The 15,939-nt window shown below is 45.7% G+C and overlaps 1 protein-coding gene across 1 annotated transcript in view; it reads left to right on the top strand.

Annotated features, from left to right (window-relative positions):
• BMP5 (bone morphogenetic protein 5) overlaps positions 1-12,848 on the top strand; it is a 92,443-nt gene extending 79,595 nt beyond the window's left edge. The window contains exons 6-7 of the mRNA XM_074991139.1: positions 2,566-2,676; positions 10,407-12,848. Of these exons, the coding sequence (XP_074847240.1) occupies positions 2,566-2,676; positions 10,407-10,556 (261 nt within the window). The 3' untranslated portion in view covers positions 10,557-12,848. The remainder of the gene's footprint in view (positions 1-2,565; positions 2,677-10,406) is intronic.
• Positions 12,849-15,939: the final 3,091 nt, after the last annotated feature.

Raw genomic sequence — 15,939 nt, forward strand, 5'->3', positions numbered from 1 at the left:
TTTTCCCCACCATTTGGCCCTGTGCAGGTGGGCCAAATGTTGAGAAAACATCTCCCGTCAGAACTGTCAGCAGGGGATACACAAATGTGTTGCGCAATTTGCGTGTCTTTTGCTGACAGATCTCTTCAATCTAGACATAGCCCCAGAGAAGCAAAAGCTGTTTGCAAAGGAAATATTTTATTAAGAAAATAATGGGAAGGCCATCAGCAACTGATTTAGATAACACATTTGCGGTTTCCATGTATACTAAAATTCCCTCTGCAATATCAATTTAATGCAGAATTCATTTTTGCTTCCTAGATGTGTAGAGCTGCTGTGTGCTCTTAAACAGTTGCAACATTATACCCAAGAGGAGGTTTCATTTTACATGGTTGATTTGATTCCCAATAATAATATAGAAAACTAATGTTTAAACTGAAGTGTTCATTGTTAAGGATAGTCAGGATGTAATCCCTAAATATGAGCTGTGGTATATACTTAATTGCCCCTAAGACTCTACTTAATTTTAGCTGTAACACCAAAAGGAATAACTGGCCAAAACTTTCAAATTCGATGACTTCAGTTAGGTTCCTAAGTCCATATTTAAGCACATAAACAGAAGTTGAGTAGGCGAAGTGAATATAGATGTTTAACTGTATGCACCCAAGTTTAAATTTTTGGCCCCTGTTTATAGGGTTATGTCATTTGTCTCCAATGTTAGTCATAAAGGCGATGAAAGTACTGGAAACCCTCCTTTAAAAAAAACTGACAAGGAGGCTTGAACTCAAGCAGAATTAGCTTCTTTTGAGTCAGCAGAGTTCCTTTATGTGGTTAATGGAGAGTCATGCTATGGCATTTCCATCAAAGCCATTAACGTTAATTCCTCAGCTTTTCTGCTCAGTCTGGCAGAGCCCTTGGAGAATACAAAGGCCAGCCTACAACAAAAAAGAACTGATCTCCTGGCTCATGTGGTGGGATTGTGATGAAGATCTGAGTAGTAATGTGGACATAATGGCTCCTGCACACATGCTGTGCTCTGTATGGGATCCCTTTGCTACTTGTATGTAGTTCATAGGATATATATGAGCTGGCTGGATGCTTGACATGTAATTTAAACAAAATTCTTCTAATTACAATAATAATAAACCAAGAGGAAGATGTAGCTCCCTTGCCCCCAACATGCTGATTATGTGACAGTATTATTCCTCAAATATTTGAGGCACAACAATCTCTGGACAGAGTACTGTCAACAGAAGTGAAGCATAGTCACTTCTGTTGGCAGAGAGGGCTTCTGGTTGCCGGGCAGCCCCCTTTGCAGAGCTGCTGTTCCTCTTTCTGGAAGCAGAGGGCAATGCAGTCTGGAAGTTCTCTGTCAACAGAGCAAGTTGTGTGTAGATGCATCTGTTGACAGAAATTCTGTTGAGATTTCCCTGTCGACTGTAACTTCTGTCGACAGATGCTTCTAGCGTAGACGTAGCCAGAGTGATCCGCTTTGTGTGTCCACAATCTGTTGACAGTTATGTTGGAATATCTTCCGACAGCGACTTCTGTTGACAGATAGCTGAAGTGTACACATAGCCACGGTGAACAGTGTAACAATGGAAATTGGGTTAACCCCCAAAATGTATGCTTAATGCTTCTATGCTGAAGACAAGCTATTGAGGGAATTCAGCAAAGAAAAATTCTGTAACTAAATGTTTTCAAAATATTTTTCCTCTATGTGAACAATTCTTTGTTTTCTGATTTGCTGGAGACCCCCAGAATGGATCATTCTGTGACACCACTGATGCTACCAACCCTCATGCAATTCCTGAGACCATAAATACTCTTAATCTCAAAGAAATCATAGGGTTAATGACACTGAATAGGCCAGAAAATGATGCATGTGGCATGTTTTCAGTGATCTTCAAATTGGCCGAGATTTGAAATTGGGAGGAAAAGTATTTTAAAAGATATTTTCAATGTGTTCCTTTGCTAAATTCCTTCACCAGTTGGTTAGTTGTCTGTTCGATATTTATTTCTAGGTTTAACTCAGTTGTCGCCTTCTTTTGTAGCAGTAGAGATTGACTGTTTTTTCTTGCATGTTGTATTTCTGTATATGCCATATTCACTCATAGGCTATGGCCACACTTGGCCAAAACTTCGAAATGGCCATGCAAATGGCTATTTCGAAGATTACTAATGAAGCGCTGAATTGAATATTCAATATTCAATATGAATACTGAATTCAATATTCAATTCCCCTCTCAGCGGAGGGGAATAAGGGGATTTCAAAAGGAGCGGGGTCCTTTCGAAAAGGACCCCTGTGTAGCTGCGCCAAGCCGCGCGCTTTCGAAGGCGGCACTTTCAAAATGCCGCGGCCGGAAGCGTCCTAATGCTAATGAAGCGCTGAATATTCAATTCAGCACTTCATTAGTAATCTTCGAAATAGCCATTTGCATGGCCATTTCGAAGTTTTGGCCAAGTGTGCCCACAGCCATAGCGGATTCAAATGGACAGTGATGCCATTTTGACTGAATTGAGCAGTGAAGGGTTGAGACTGGTTACTGGAGTTTTATTTTGTTTGCTTGTGGATTTGTTTTTCAGGATTGGATAATAGCTCCAGAGGGCTACGCTGCTTTCTACTGTGATGGAGAATGCTCCTTTCCTCTCAATGCCCACATGAATGCTACAAACCACGCCATAGTTCAGACACTGGTATGTCCATTACATTTTTTTAGTAGCACATAATCAGCATGTTGGGGGCAAGGGAGCTACACCTTCCTCTTCGTTTATTATTATTGTAATTGGATGAATTTTGTTTAAATTACACCTGTGTACAAAAATTGTTAATGGCTACTGGAAGAAATGCTCAGAAAGCCTTGTTTGCTATATTTACATCCTGCTTGTGACTCAGTAATGCATGAAAAGATTTGAGCATTGAATGTTTCTGCTGATGCAGAAACAAATTAAGTTTTTGTGGAACCCTGGGCCACCGCAAGTGAGGGACCTCTTCCCTGCCCACATCCCCACTCCATTCTGCTCCTTCCTCCATGACACCATCCTATTTCACCCATGATCTGCGTCATTCTGTACCCTCCCACTGTGGTCCTAAGATGGGAGAAGCTCTGCCCCTGTCTTGCCCTGGCCATGGGCATAGGGCAGCAGTGGCAAGTAAGAGCTCTCTCAGCCCTGAGGCCATGGCAAGGAGCTAGAGCTCCTCCAGTTCCAGGTCCACGGCTGGGATTGGGGCCTGAGGGATTTCCCAACCCATTTGGAATTCCTGCTGGAGAATAGGATTGAGGCACTGGAGTGTCTGTTTTTCCAGATTCCTACCAATTGGCTAGGACTCTAGGGCACAGGCCCCATCAGCCTAGTGGCTAATCTGCTACTGTGCTGACCTGAAGCAAAGAGGGACTCCCTTCCTGCTTCCAAGTGTTTTATCAGCTTTTGAACCCCTTGATCAACATTCCTACTCCAGCTTCCAGGAACTTTGGCCTGTAGCTACATAGTATCTCTCGGTTTTCAACTGTTATCAGAAAAACCTTGGTCATTTGGCTGGACTGAAAAATACCTTTCATTTAAGATGTGTGTGCCGATGCAGTTGCAGACAAGAAGTATGTTGTGTGCAGTCGTGCCTGGCAACCAGTTATAATTAGAAGGATAGTACCATTTAGATTTTATTCTCCACTCAGTGCAGCTGAAGTGGGAAGTGACTTACACCCTCCTTTCCACCTCTCCCTGTCCTGATTCCAGCTGGAGCACAAGCCAGCCTTGAGCACAAGATGGAGTGCCATGGAGTGTTCTGATTTAAATTCTTTGGGACAGTTCTCCTAGGAAAGCTTTGGGGGGGGGGGCGCTACTGGGTGCTCAGCAGTTTAACTTTTTATATGCCTAAATAAGGATGTTGAAGTCTAAAGCTGGGGTCTCATTTTTCATTTACACCAGCTGAGGATCTGGCCCACTGCCCATGCTCTGCACACTGTACACCATTAAAAGACTGGTGAAGGATGGGGGAAAGGGACACTGGGGAAAAGTTGGGTGACTGGGATCATGGCAGGCACTTGTTTTCTTAGTTCCATTTTCAACACATACTAGATGTGCCTCTTCTCCTCCCACCATTCAATCTCCTCAGCCCCATCAGTCCCCAGTTACCGAGCCAATGACTGTATATCCTTCCATCCGGACAGTCAAGCCAACAAGGTGCTACACAGATAGGAAGAAGGGGACAGGAGGAGGAGAGGGAGTCAAAGGGGAAGTAAGCAACAGGCTGTAGGGAGGGGATTCATTTGAAGAGCAAAAGTAGTGCTCTTTGGCAAGAACTAAGCAATGTGCATATGTGATGATGAAGAAAAACATATTTACAATAATAAACTGTTCGTTCTCCTCAGTTATTATGGCACAGATTGCCTAGAAAAGTTGCCAAGGTCAGTGGAATCTTAGATCACAGTTTCTCTCTTGCAATTATGTGTCATGCAAGATAAAACATACCAGAGCAACTTTCATGTGTTCACCTATATTTTACTGAACTCTTGCGCAGTTAGTTTCTCATTGGAAAGGAAGATGGAGTCATTATTGTTTTTAAATTGTTATTGTACTGCACATGCATTCTATTCGTCAGCCCAATGTCCATGGGGCTAATTGAGTTTCAAGTGCACATAAATTAGCTGGGTCAGCAGTAACAAAACATTTCAGCTATGTCTACACGTGAGTGCCCTTTCGAAAGGGCAAAAATTGAAGTTTGGCATTCGAAAAAGCGGCCATTGAAAGAGAGCACCCGCCGCCATTTTTCAGATTGGCGTTCTGATCTGCTGTTTTGAAGTGCCATTGAGGTCTTTTGAAATAGAGCATCCACACGACTCCAAGCCCTCTTTCGAAAGAAGGGAGGCAAGAAACGCCGCAGATGGGGTCCCATGGCCAACAAGCCCTTCTGGGGCCGCAGACAGCCTCCTCCTTGAAAGGGCCCCTCCTTCCACCCTCCCCTCTGCATGAGCTGAGTGCTGCCCAGCCTGTCCCATACTGGCAGAGCCCACTCATGCCCACCATCGAGGTCCAGCGACAGCTCCTGAAGGAGGATGCCCTCATCATGGACGCCCCTGCTGGCAGTGCTGTGCACCATCGCTGCAGCTGCACCCGAGCTCATCAGGTGGCTGCATGGTCCCCCCAGGGACACGGGGCTCCCTCCACCGGGGCACCACTGGGCGCCCCCCTGGTTGCCCCGATGCCTCTGGGCCCACCCTGGCAGCACCAACTGGTGGGAGTGCGTGGTGCTAGGGGAGTGGGGCGAGGAAAGGTGGCTGCGGAACTTCCGCATGTCGAGGCAGACCTTCGACGAGATCTGCCGCTGGCTCGCTCCCGCATTCCAGCACCATGACACCTGCATGCAGCCAGCCCTCACCCAAGAGAAACGATTTGAGATTGCCATTTGGAAGCTGGCCACTCTGGATGCCTATCGCTCCGTGGGACAGCAGTTCGGGGTGGGCAAGGCCACCATCGGGGCTGTACTTATGGAGGTAAGGTGGGACTGGGCGGGTGTGGGGGAGGCTGGGGCAAGGGGAACCCTCACCTGCAAGGGACTGGATGGGGCAGGGGCTAGACAGGAGGAGGCGGGGGCTGCACAGGCCAGGGGCTGGACAGGAGGGGGGCAGAATGGGCCCGAGGCGGGGGGGCAATGGCCACCACACCTGCACTAGAACACGTGTCCCCCTTCCCACTCTGCAGGTCATCAGGGCCATCAACACGATGCTGCTCCATAGGGTCGTCTGCCTGGGGGATGTGGACAACACCGTTGCCGGCTTCCAGGACCCGGGCTTCCCAAACTACATCAGCGCTTTGGACAGCACACACATCCCCATCTGTGCCCCACCACACAGCGCCGGCCAGTACGTGAACTGGAAGGGCTACCATTCAGTGGTGCTCCAGGCCCTGGTGGAAGCGAGGGGCCAGTTAACCGACCACTATGTGGGCTGGGCCGGCCACACCCATGATGCCTGGGTCTTCCAGAACTCCGGCCTTTGCTGCCGCATGGGGGCCAGCACCTTCATCCCCCAGCGGGAGATCCCCGTGGTGGAGGACGTCACCATGTCGCTCTGCATGGTGGCAGAAGTGGCGTACCCCCTGCAGCCTTGGCTCATGAGGCCATACATGGGACACCTCGACCCCACCCAGGAGGCATTCAATGAGCACCTCAACCGTGCCCACAATGTGGTGGAGGGGGCCTTCAGGTGCCTAAAGGGGTGGTGGAGGTGCCTCCTCATGTGGCTGGAGGTTGGGGTCCCCAACATGCCCCAGGTGGTGGGTGCCTGTTGCGCCCTCCACAACATTGTGGAGGGAAAGGGGGACGCCTATGTCCCCGTGAGGGGGGTGGGGGCCCTCCAGCTGACGCTGTCTATGAGCAGCTGGGCGCTGCTCCATCTGCCAGGCCCACCAGCGTGGCCACCACATCTGGGAGGCCCTCAGGCAGTCCTTTGCTGATGGCCACCTCTGACCTGCACGCAAGCCCACATCCCATGCACATCCATCATCTACCTTCCCTGCCACCCCCACCCCCACCAGCACCTCACCCACACATCCACCACCCACCATCCACCAAGGAGCACAGCATGCAGTGGTGAATAATAAAGAAACATTTATATAACTGGGTGTTGGTAAATATGTACAGGGGGGACCTAACTTGGAGTGGGAAACCTAAGTTGGAGGGGGCTGGGGGGAACCTAACTCAGAGGGGGGCAAGGCACTCATTCTGGGGCAGGGGTGGTGAGCCGTGAACACCATTGGCCCCTGGAGCACCTGCCTCCCCCCACCCGGGTGGGGGTCCCCGGTGTGGGGGGAGGGTGCTGGTAGCGCTGGCAAATATTGCCAGCGAGTGGGCCTGGTGGGGGCAGAGGGGCCAGGCTCAGTGGGGGTGGAGGGGGCAGGCATGGTGAGGGTGAAGGAGGCAGGCTCGGTGGGGGTGGAGGGGGCAGGGCCAGCAGGGGAAGATGCCGGTGGGGCCAGGAGGCAGGCCACAGTGGCCGTGTGCTCCTGCACGGCATAGCCAATGCCCTCCAGGGTGGTGAGCAGTCTATCCCAGGCTGCCCTCCGCCACTCCATGTTGGCCTGGGTGAGCTGGAGGTGCTCCTTGGCCACCTCGGCCTGGCGCTGGCTAGCTGGGTCTTCCTCAGCCCGGTGGAGGGCCCTTCAGCCATGGCCCCAATAGCATGCTGCCTGGGGTGGTGTCCGGACACCTCCGACAGCTGCGGATGGGCTCTCCTGGCCCAGGGATGGTGCGGCTGTGTGGAGAGTAGGAGAGCATGTCAGAAGTGTGCCCCGGATGGAGGGATCCCGGCTGTGGCCTACCCAACCAAGACCACTCCATGGGGCCCCCGCCCCCCAAAGGACACTGACCCCCCCAGGGACCACCGACCGGCGCCCCCTGAGACTAGGCCTCCCATCCTGGGTGTGATTCCAGGGGTCTCTCCCTCAGGTGGCCCCTCCTGGCCTGCGGAATGTGGGCCCCGGGCGCCATCCAGCACCGACTGGATGCCACCCCTGTGCGGCTTACGGCGCTGTCTATTGGGGGTGTGTGCTGGGTGTTGCTGGTGTGCCACTGCTGGGTGCCGCATCCCATGTGGAGGCTGGCCTGTGTGCAGCCCGAGACCACTGGTTCCATGTGCGGGCACCTAGCCGTTGCGTCGCCCCCACCCTGTGGAGTAGGTGTGTGCCCCTCCCTTGATGTACCTGAGGGTCCCTCGGCAATGTCTGGAGATATCTGGCCCTCGGTTGCCCGGCTGGAGGAGGGGGAGGGGATCACTATGGTCAGCTCCCCCTCCTCACTGGACCAGTCCGTGGTCCTCTCGCCCTCCTGGGTCCCCGGTCTGAGCTGCTCCTCCTTCTCCTCCAGCTGCAGCTCCTCCCTGGAGGTGTCCAGGAAAGCCACGGGGGCGGGGGTGGTGAACTCTCCTGGGGTCCCAGTATGCTCCGTAGCTCCCTGTAAAAGGGGCATGTGGCTGGTCCTGCCCTAGAGCATCCGGCCTGGTCCCTGGCCTGGGCATATTCCTGGCGCAGCTCTTTTACCTTGGAGCATACCTGCTCCGTGGTATGATCCGGGTGGCCCCTGGTGTGGAGGCCCATTGCCAGGTGGCTGAAGGCTGTGGCATTGTGCCACTTCATGCCCATGTGGCGCAGCACCTCCTTGTCCTGCCAGAGGCCAAGGAGGTCCCACAGCTCCCGCTCTGTCCAGGAGGGGGCCCTTTTTTTTCTCTTCCTGGGAGCCCTGGGAGGCTTGTGGGGCCTTGGAGGGGGAGCCATGGGGCTCGCGGGGGTGGGAGGGGCTGGCTGCTTGCCATGTGGGTGCTGGAGCATCAGGCTGGTGCACGTGTGCAGGCTGCTTCTAGCATGCTCTCAGCTTCCTGCCACGGGTTTCCTGCATGTGTGTGGCTTTAAGGCAGCCGAACACAGGGACCATAGAGCCCCGCTGCTGCTGGCTAGAGCGGCCCTGTGCACCAGCTGGTCAGCGCCATGGCGGACCTGTATTTTAAAAGAGAAGACAGTGGAGCGTCTACACGTGTACTCTTTTGATTTATTATTTCGAAAGGGAGCGATCTTCCTGATCTGGGTTCGGGGTTCGGATTTCAAAGTCTGTGCCCTGTTCTTTTGATTTTCTTTCAAAAGATGGGTTTACACGTGTGGACGCTCCTCCTGCTCTTTTGAAAAAGGAACACTTATTTCAAAGTTTTTTGCACTTGTAGACACAGCTTTTGTTTTCAATCATACAGATGTAAATCTTCTGCCGGGGGAGCCAGTATCAGCCAGTGACAGGTGCAATATCCAGGGGTGCCTTTCCATCCATCCAATACAGAACTGGCTTGAATCCCACGCAGTACCCTGGGAAGTTGACGAACTGCCCAGGATGCCTCTGAGAGGCAGTGCTTTCCCACTCACAAGCACAGAGTCTGAGCATAGAAAAAAAAATTTAATAAAAGGGAGGGAAGTAACTTGGCATTAATTCAGGAAAACACCACAAGCTGGGTTCATAAACCTAAGCCGTGAATAAGGGTCCTATCCCAAGTAGGCTGAGCAGTGTCTTTTTCCTCTCAGGTTTTTAAGTCCAGCAATTTGAATGTCCCCTTCACATACTCAACCATTCTCTGCACCCCTCATAGTTGCTGCCCTTGCTCAAAGCAGACCCAGAGTTCAGAGGTGTATCCACAGAGTTCACTTCCCATACTGAATGGACGGACATAAAGAGGCATCTTAAGGCTTGCAAAGCTTACCGCTGGGTCCACATGCTGGAGGTTGCTCTTCCAGGGTTCAATGTAGCAGGTCAAGTATGACACTGCTAAATTGAATGCTGAGGGCACTCCATCATCCCTCAGTCATGAGGAGTAAGGGAAGTCAATGGGAGAGTTTCTCCCATTGCCCTCCCAACGTGGAGAACCATGGAGAAGTTCAACCTGAGGTTTGTTGATGCCAGCTATGCTATTCTTATAGCTGGAGTTGTGTATCTTAGGTTGACTTTCTTTCCTAGTGTAGACTTGGAAAAATCTCTTCCTGTTGACTTCTCTGTCTGGCAAACATTGTTGGCTTTCATTACTGCTAGAAAGATTTTAAAAGACTCAATGTACAAATGAAACCAATGACTGCTGAAGTCTTCATCCATACCTTAATAGTCTTTTGCCTTCTCTATCACATTGCCCTTCTTTCTGGCCTCTCCAGTCTCTAACTAACCAGCCATGCAAAATATTACTTCCAACCTTCTTTCAAAGACAAAGAAAGTATATTTAACTGCCTACATTTTCAGTTATGCTGATTTTGAGATGTGCTCTAAATGATCTTCCTTTTATTTACCACTGCATCAATGCATGCCAGATTACCTCAGAGAATATCTTCTCTATACCCTTCCCTGCATCTTCCACTCACACTTTGACTGATTCTTTTCTCCCTGACAAAACTCTCATGACCTACGTGAGGTAACAGATACCAAGGCAATAGACACCTTAGCAACAGAGAGATGATAAAAGAGAACCAAGTTTTTAGAATCTTCGTAGACGCCAGACATTCTGCTTGGGAGTCTTTGCCTCCACACTGGCTAAATTCCTTCCCCCCATGCCGCACAGTGGTTGTGATTCAAGAAGACAGTCTAGTTAAGTCAGAGCTGATGCATATAGTCAAATTCTGTTAGTGAGAATATGTTTAAGTGCATTCCTAAATCTGGACCTATCTCCATTTCTTTTTCAAATCTCAAGTGAAAACCAATTTTCTCTTGACTATATAGCCTAATTTATCTTGCGATTACCTATCATTGTATAATTCTATTATTTAAATAAGTAGAGCGTTTGGAAGGCAAGTGTTGTATAAAATACGGTAAATGAAAGCAACTTGTAAATACAGAACTCTGCAAATTGAATGGATGTGTTTTCCATAGTACCTATTTTGATATAAAAGCAATTTCACTCTCTCTCTTTCAGGTTCATTTGATGTTCCCTGATCATGTACCTAAGCCATGCTGTGCACCAACAAAACTGAATGCAATCTCAGTGCTCTACTTTGATGACAGTTCCAATGTTATTTTGAAAAAATACAGAAACATGGTAGTGCGTTCATGTGGCTGCCACTAGAATAAAAACCCAAGAAAATTAAAAAAAAAAATCAAGCCCAGAGCTTATTCAGAATTGTAATCAAGTCAAAATATGATTCTTGCTAGTGAAAAGGATTCCATAAACTTATTTCATTTCATGTCGTCTCTCATTTAATGTACAGTAATGTATATAGTAACTTTTATTTATTTACAGGTATATAGTTTCTTTTGTATGGGTGATATTTCAAAATAGTTTATTTTATGGGCCACATTACTGTGTGAGAAAACCTCCAAGGCTGTTTTTCAATCAATCACATTAAGACCTTTTTCAGTCCATTTCAACATTTTAAAGTAAGACTTTTGTATAGTTGTTTTAAACTTAGAAAGTCCAGATCTCCTGTGACTGTTTTATATTGTTAAAAGAAATTGAATACAGTTGGTTATGTTGTGCAAATGAAATATATACTTGGATATTTATTTAGAAAGGTACTGAAAAAAGAAACTGAAGAAAATGCCTGACTAAACATAATTTTTCTTTTAGAAGTTCTGTTCCATTAGACAAATTGAAATGTTGAACAGTATTTAAATAAACAAACAGTATGTAGAACATAGAAGCTGAAAGACTGCACATAATTGTTATAGATATTTTCTTTAACTGAAGGAGACTATTGTTGGATTTTTTCAAAAGGCTCAAATCTTCAGGAATTCTGTGGATATAAACTTAGGCTCTGCCTATAGTTTTCCAAGTTAACAGTAAAAACTTGTAGTGCAACCTTATTTCCTCAAATAGATTAGGTCATTCTATTGTCTATAACACTACTGCAGCATTTTTTCATGTTTAATAACAACAACAAAACCACACTCACCTAAACCACCTTATCATATGGCAAGAATTAGTAGATGTGTGCAATGTGTAAAAAGAATAAATCTAAACAGAATTTGTTTTCCTTAGCTTTTCTTGCTGGCTTGATAATAGTTGTTCAGTAAGGCACCTAGGAATATATTATTTTGTTAGTCTTTAAAGTGCTAATTGACTGCTTTTTTGTTTTGATAGAATACAGACTAACATGACTATCTCTCTGTCACTAGGAACGTAGGAATTTACATACTTTGTCAGACTTGTGATTAGTCTTCTGCAGTATCCTTCAGTATCTGAGAGAGACCAATGCAGTTGTTAGAATAATCTCTTCATACCATAGGTCTTCTCCTAATCCCTAATTTTACTTTCTCTCCCAAAACTTGTTTGTAATAATGATTGTACTCTGGATATTCTTGGTACCATATAAATGGCCAATGCCTTTTATTATGTTGCTAGGTTTTTTGTTTTGATTGCATTTTATGGCAGTGAGGTCTATATGCTAATTGAATATTGTGTTTAAAAAAACATTTTTTCAGTTTTGAATTTACCATTGTTTAATGTCATTGAATATCCCCATGTTCTCATGGGAGAAAAAAAGCTTTTAGTTTACCATTTCTACAAACAGCTATTATTTTAGAAACTGTGCTTTGGAATTGCTTCAGTAGAAATTTTGCTATATTTGACTGTTATTTAAAATGAATAGAACACACCCTTTTCCATACCTGAGCCAATCTTTTCATTTAAATCCTGGTTTCTAAGGTTATTTAATGCACATTCCACAAAACACAGACTTGTACAGACTTAATATAATCAGGTGTATGCATGTGTGTTTTGCAGAAACTAATTTATTTTATCTCACTGTTGGAATATCATCTTAGATTGCTAAACATACACTTAACTTTTTGAAGAATTAAACAAGTTTTTTCAGTCATAGCATTTTCTCCAAACATTACCTTTCTAGTTGCTATTTTGTACTTTTTATACCTCCATAGCTATGTCTTACTGCAGTTCGTGTACAGTAAGGTATATTAATAAAGTTTCTTCAAAGAATTGCTGTTTGGGGACCACTTAGATGACTAATATTAAACTGCATGGGGATTATTTTCAGAAGTTATGGGTTTGTTTATGAATCAGGTAGATGGTTATGATGTTTGAAATTCAATTTATTCGAAATAAAATGTAATGGAAACTGAAGTGGGTGTACATTAAGTAATATATTTTGATGTACTATTTTGAGAATAAGAAACTGAAAATTATATTATTCTTTAAAAAGTGATGTTGGAATATGTTTCTATATTTTAAGATCTAATAAACCTGTAATACTAATTTGCTCTGCTGTGCTTTTTGATTCTTGCCATGTTATACTGGAAGCTCACATTCATGTTCTTTAATGGACATTCTCTTGTGATCCTGCTTTTACTGTGGATAGTGTTTGCTGAATTTCATGTCTTAATACTGATTTTTGCTGCAAAATGGCTTTCATCTTGTTACTTTAAAAACATTGTTATTATACGAAGCATGTACAGTATTAAACTATTAAAATAGCAACTTAAGTCAAAATATAGCAAAAACAAGGAAGGATTAAAAAAAACCTCTGGAAATACCTTATTAGTCCTTCCTCTGTTTGTCTGAGAGGAGAGACAATTGGCATCATTATTTTCACATGCTCCAAAAAATTCATATATGCATGTTTGCTTTTTAACACATACATGTTCAACCACACCTTTCCCCCACAGTATCTGATGTAACACTTTCCACATTTCTGTCATTTGAAAAATGCTAAGTAAATTACTAAGGTAATTTCCATTCAGGATTCATATGAGTGCTTTCCCATTTTAAACAATTTAACTTTATTCATTGTCTTTAGAGACTGAAAAAACAGTGAGTACCTAATAAACTTAATGAGCTAAAACAAAACAAGAACATATATATATATTTAATGGCATGGCTGGACTTGTGTGTCTGGGATCAACTTAGATCCCTAATGCAGAGCAGGCCAAAGAGTATGAGTAGCAACTGGCTCCACTGAAGTAATTGGAAATAGAGATGAGGAGCTGGCCCTTAAAGTGCACTTAGTTTGAAGTTATATGTGTTATATATATAACTTCATATTAAGTGCACTTTAAGAGCCAGATCCTCAGCTCCATTTCCAATTACTTCAGTGGAGCCAGTTGCTACTTATACTCTTTGGCCTGGTCTGCACTAGGGATCTAAGTTGATCCCAGATACACAAGTCTAGTCATGCCATTAGCATAGCTAGAATCGATGTAGCAGAATCAACTTTGTCACCTGGTGTATATCAGGGATCTTCAGGCTCATGAAGATGTCCTTTACTCCATGTGTCAGCATGGAGTATCAGGGTCACCAGCTGAGCCCAGAGAGATCAATTTTGCCACATCTTAACACAAGCGGCAAACTCAATCCCCAGGAGATCAATCATGGCATGTCGAACCCCTGGCCCATAAGTACAAACCACCCCACCCTGTAAGTATCAACCCACCCCATAAGTATAGACCTATAAGGGTAGGGCTATACTTAAAATGCTGCAACAACTCAGCAACACCAGTGCAGCTATGTCCTTGTGCTGCTTCAGTGAAGACTCTCCTATACCAGTGAGAGAGATTCTCCTGTTGGCATAGTTAATTTGACTCCATCACAGGCAGTTAGCTATGTCAACAACAGGAAAAATCCTCCTGTCAACATAGCACTATCTACATCACAGGTTACTTTGATGTAAATGTGGCAATAGCCCTCAGAATGGTTATGACGCATATTTCACATTTGTATTGTGTTAGCACCTTGAAAACAAAAGTTGGGGCCCACTTCATCAGCTACTTGATCAGATCCACATCTTGGATTCAGGAAACTTCTTTGATGTTGACAATAAGGCTTTTGTCCTTATTTGTAAGTCTCTAAGTTGTCAATCCACATAATGCATTTTTGGCTGCTGTGTAGCCAGCTCTAGCAGTTCAAAATATGGATCCCTTGAAGCCACAGCTTTTATAAATCAAGTTATTTGCCATTAATACCATCTCTCCTGTTCATGCATTGGTCTGAGCATGCTAACCATCTGACATATTGTATCTGAATTAATAATGAGCCCCTGGTAAATTATTGAGTCTTATCTGTGACTGCTGAATTGCATCAGCTATGCAATCTGCGATCTGTAAACAGCAATTTACAATGAGTTATTGAACTTGTACTCAGTATCTTCTTCTTCAGATAATGTCCCTATGGGTGCCTCAGTATAAGTGTGCTCGAGTCCCTGCAAAGCTGACTGGAGAACTGTTTGGCCCCATCTCATACTCTGCCATAAGGCTAACCAGCATGCAGAGGTTCCTTCTCAACCACCCTTGGAGATAGTAACAGAGAGAGAGCCGTGCCAGTCTATATAATATAAAAACAAAAAGCAGTCAAGATTGGTCTGAGGAAGTGGGTCTGTCCCACGAAAGCTCACCTAATAAATAATTTTGCTAGTCTTTAAAGTGCTACTTGACTACTTTTTGTTTTGATACCCTCGGAGATGTTAACAATCTATTCATGTCTCTTTCTTAGCACATCAATAGTAAATTAATCCTTTTTCTCCTAGTTGTAGAGCTTTCTTTGTTTACCTTTTCTTATAAAAAAACAAAACCTTTTTCTTTTCCCCTTTGTTTGGGATTGGCTCAGCCCAGGTTCACTGGGCTTTAAGAGGTGTAACAGTTACCTCTCATTTAAGAAGGCCATTCCTGTAATAGTGAAACATTCCTGCTGTATCCACTGCCTGGGGACAACCAAAAGTGTGGTCTCTGCCAGCAGTTCATGTTCAGATCCCAGAAGGACAGAGAACTGAGTCTAAAACCATTCCTCAGAAAGGCAGCTCTTCAGCCTTCCCTGGCCCTGCACCAGGAATCATCCAGATGGCAAAAATCTTCCACGCAATGCTTGATATCTAAGCGCTGAAGAAAACAGCCACAGAACCCTCACATAAGGGTTCAGAAAAGAGTCCCATGAATCCAGAGAGTGAGCCTGAACTAGCCAAGAGAGATCACTGACACGTTCGGTGTCATCAGTACTTGGCTCACAAGGGTCTGAAGTGGCTGGTACAAGTGATGCATGTAGGGACCTGATTTGTGCAGGCACTGAAACAACACCACTGACAGATAAAGTCAAGGATGGAGACTGCACCACCTCCAAGAACTCACTGCCAGTCCTCGGTGGTGGGTAGAGTGGGGGAGGCTGAGTCTCCTCTCACAGCCAGGCGTCACTCCTCTCCCAAGGCCCTACTCTTCTGCTGTGGCTGGGCGACAGGGACTAGGGCCACGCTGCCTGCCTTTCCAGGACTGGGGAGGCTGCAGTGGCACCACTGCATGTTCTTCCTCTTGGTGCACATTAAAATACACAGCTGCATGCCTGCAAAGGTCAAAAGAAGAAAGACTACACTCATACGTCAAAAAAAAACCAGACTGAAGGCGCTATACAACTGAGCATAAACAAAAGATGTTGACCTTCTGGCCATTACAAGCCAAGGGGAGCAATATACATGATATCACTTGTAGGATGAATTCCACCTTCATGACCTTGT

Source organism: Carettochelys insculpta, chromosome 3 (assembly GCF_033958435.1).
Source record: "Carettochelys insculpta isolate YL-2023 chromosome 3, ASM3395843v1, whole genome shotgun sequence".
Lineage (NCBI taxonomy): Eukaryota > Metazoa > Chordata > Testudines > Carettochelyidae > Carettochelys > Carettochelys insculpta.